This window comes from Diachasma alloeum, unplaced genomic scaffold (genome assembly GCF_001412515.2).
Source record: "Diachasma alloeum isolate Michigan unplaced genomic scaffold, Dall2.0 Dall_scaffold_00321, whole genome shotgun sequence".
Taxonomy (NCBI): domain Eukaryota; kingdom Metazoa; phylum Arthropoda; class Insecta; order Hymenoptera; family Braconidae; genus Diachasma; species Diachasma alloeum.
This window is the reverse complement of record NW_021680460.1, coordinates 10,321-14,105: the sequence shown is the minus strand read 5'-3', so window position 1 is coordinate 14,105 and position 3,785 is coordinate 10,321. Positions and strand designations below refer to the sequence as shown.

Here is a 3,785-nt window from a genome sequence, read left to right as displayed (position 1 = left end):
ACAGTTGGAATAAAACTGACTGGCCCCTAGTAAATGTAACACAAACGTAGAGTCAAGGTTATTTTGGATGAGTCGGCAGATAAGTTTAGTTTTCACACATTCCTATGGGACACCCTGTAAACCACTTTTCGGCACATATAAGACCCGGAATCCTGATTGTTGTAATCCGAGCGACTCACTTGAAACCAAGTCGAAAATCATCTAGAATCAAGCCAACGTCGACTTGAATAAGTACTTTCTTTGGGTATGATAAAAATTTTGTAGCAAGCCATCTGTTTGAGTGTAATGTGACGGTCATACGGTAATTCGGTTATAATTTGGCTGCGATAAAAATTGACATTTTTGTTTCTGTCTGTGATCCGGACGATTAGATGACGTCAAATTCGAGTACTCTTAAATGAAAAATTGATAACTTGAGTTGAAACGTCCACCATTCAGAAGTAAATGAGACTGCAGTGTTGATTATTGATTTCATTTTACAGTATACATTTTTCCATCCAACAAAGAATCCTGGTATTACGTACACCTGGTATAAGATGTCTGGCAATAAATCCAATTACGTTCCGAAATATCTTTGGGACTTCACAGAGTGGTCACAATGCGATGCAAAATGTGGAGGAGGAACTATGATCTCAGAGGCATCTTGTATCGAGCAGCAGAACGGAATGGTTTCAGCGAGCTTTTGTGAAAAATTACCTAAGCCAGAACCAAAGACAAGAGTATGTAATGAGGATCCATGTCCCGCAAAGTAAGTTGAAAACATTTTGAAGAAGAATTTATTCCCTTCGCTCTTGTACATGAATTAACACTTCAGATGGAGAGTAAGTCAGTGGAGTCGGTGTAACGCATGTGATGGTAAAAAGGGTACGAAACATCGGAAAGTCCAGTGCGTAAAACCTGCGGCACGTCCTGGTGGTGAGGATGTCCAAACGGATTTCAAAGGATGCAAGGGACGTGTTCCGAAGCAGAAGAAAGACTGTGTTGGTGACAGACCTTGTAAAACAATGTGCCCAAAGAGGGAGCGAAAGTCGCATACACTTGACGCCGATAACAAGGCAAATGATGATAAATTCGTTGATATGGGGCTTTTGAAGTACCTTGAGAGAGGTGGGAATTTAGGAACCGACGATTCGGAAAGATTTGTGGACGATGAGAACGTCGAGGGTGACCTCAAGAATTTTCTGCATGAATTAGTTCAAGACGACAAACAGAAACGGATATGTGATGAGAATGAGAATCTCGTCAGACCAATAGATGAGAATATCGAATCCAGGAAATTCGGTACACCAAAGCCTGGTTCAATTATACAGGACCATAATCCTCCAGAAACAGCTGTACTTTATGAAGTGCCGGTGAAAAAGCAATCTCTGAAATCTAATTTATCAGACGCTGCTTTCCGTGAGATTGGCGACTCAGTGCCTCTCGAGCTTGAGACAAATCGTCAGAAGGTGTACAAAGGTGAACAGGCGGTTAAACTCATATACGAAATGGCTAACGGCAATGTGACGGGGAATTTCGAGAATTCTAGGAATAGTAATGAAAATGGTGATAGTAATTACACAGATGCTGAGTAACTTTAATAAAAAAAAATACTTCATTAACATTAAAAAATACTCTCTAATACATGTACTGAGTTCTATAAAAAATGAGCCAAGTTCATAGATGTGATATCTATATATGCAACTCAATGAATGTGAAGTGAACTATTCCACCGTCTCAATGAAAGCATAATTTCCATCTCTCACAAGTACCTGACTCGGATTTTATAAATGCTTAAATACCCTTGAATTTTGTTTTTTACTGTCCCGTACTTCGTTCTCATCAACGGCTCCAGCTCTCACTAACTGCACGCCAATCTCTGATTTCCTATAGTTTGGTCCTTGACAAAAAGCCTGGGAGACCACTCAACCGGATGTAGATACTTTGTTGCGTCTGTTTTCTTGAAGTTTGATGTGTGTGGTACGTGGCCTTGCCAGTCACCAATTAACCACCTCAGAGGAGAAATTGGTAATGAGTCTGACCCTTTTTATTCAATGTGGGAGAAGAATTAAATACCTTGAAAAAAAAAATCGATTCGGTGTTTATTAATTCTTTCACATGAAATTGGAAAGAAACATGAGGTTCAATTGGATAAGACTGGCGATGGTAAGAACCCCTTAAAGTGTTTACACAATCATATATCAACTTTTGATATATCTGTAATAATGTTCGACAATCTTGTAAATAGCAGTGAAATTTTCAAGTTGGTTGTTCAACTTGAATCGTTACAAACTATAGTCTCTGTTGAAGAATGTCAAACAAACTATCAAAATCAAGCTTTGAGACTTTTTGAAAATCTTTTAGTCCTTCAATTCTTCGATTTAGTAAAATTTGACCACCAGGTGGACAGGCGCATATATGGGACATTCGATGTCAACTCAGCCACCCTGGATTTTTTTGGTTCTCAGAATCCTGAATTAGCATGCTCGCAGTCAAGTACTACATCAGTACATACTTTCTCTGAATTTTCGCTCCTTTAACATTAATTGTTTGGCCAGGACAAGTAACAAAAGCTCAAATTTTTGAAAAATCATATCTTGCGACCAAATTGGCCGATTTTAATAAATAAAAAAAGATTTTTTTCGTTTTTTTATATACTTTGAGACTAAAAATACAACAGCACCACGAGGATGAATACTAAGCCATTTTTTAAGTTTTTCGTTAATTTAATCCCTCTGTTTCGCAGGGGCCATTCGAAAATCGAATAATTTTTTTTTCCTTCGATGCATGATGATATTACTTAACTTTTCCGGGGTATTTCAAAATGGGATAGCCATATGGAGATGAAAAAAAAAAAAATTCCATGGAAAATTCGATTTGCCGATCATACGTGGGACATTCCATGTCAATTCAGCTACCCTATATTTTTTTATATTTCGGAATAGAACATTAGTACGTTTAAAGTCAACTACGATATGAGTCTAACATTGCTTCAAACTTTTACCCCCATAACTTCACTTTTGTACCTGGCAGACATGCCCAATATCTTCCGCAATAGCGTTAATTGCTAGAATTCACATGATTATTCACTTCTGATGATTATTTTTCCACGTACGGATTTTGGATAGCCAGGGCCAATCAGAATGCAGCATTTGATGACAAATGACAGGCTGGAGGAAGGTTTATTTCGGATATTTCGCACTAACATATATATTTTTCCGGATATTTCGTACTAACCCTTCAATCGCGCAAGCGCTCGGGATTTTTAAACCTACAAAACTTGTCACTTTTGTATGTTAACAACGAAATTATGGGGAAATACCCGATAATTATGAAGCACTCGGGGTATTACTACTGAATAAAAATTGAAAGCCAACGATAGCTCGGTCGGTAGGGCGAGCGATTTCTAATCCGATGATTCGGGTTCGAAACTCAATGGGTGCCGATCGGGTTTCGAACTCCGAGAAATCAAACGTTGTCCGCATTTCTTTGGGGAATGATCTTGGAATTTCTGTACACAAACATTGGACAATGGATACAAAAAATGGGAGTGCAATTAAATCAAAGGTTCCGAGTGGGGGTGAGAATAAACAACCGATTTCTCGGAATTCAGTTTCCATACGAGCCATAGAGTTGCCTCAATAATAACCGTTTGATTAGTCCTCATCACACACTTGAGTGTTGAACATCTCACACGGTTCACCATTGGGTCAGATTTTCGGGTTTGACGGAGCAAGTGGATTTTCACCGAAATTGAATGTTTTAGCCAGGTGAACGCTGATTCCAACCATTTAAGCGACGGGCTA

The 3,785-nt window shown here is 38.7% G+C and overlaps 1 protein-coding gene across 1 annotated transcript in view; it reads left to right on the top strand.

Moving 5' to 3' along the window:
• LOC107040132 overlaps nt 1–1,574 on the top strand; it is a 2,004-nt gene extending 430 nt beyond the window's left edge. The window contains exons 2-3 of the mRNA XM_015260074.1: nt 483–748; nt 815–1,574. Of these exons, the coding sequence (XP_015115560.1) occupies nt 483–748; nt 815–1,574 (1,026 nt within the window). The remainder of the gene's footprint in view (nt 1–482; nt 749–814) is intronic.
• Nucleotides 1,575–3,785: the final 2,211 nt, after the last annotated feature.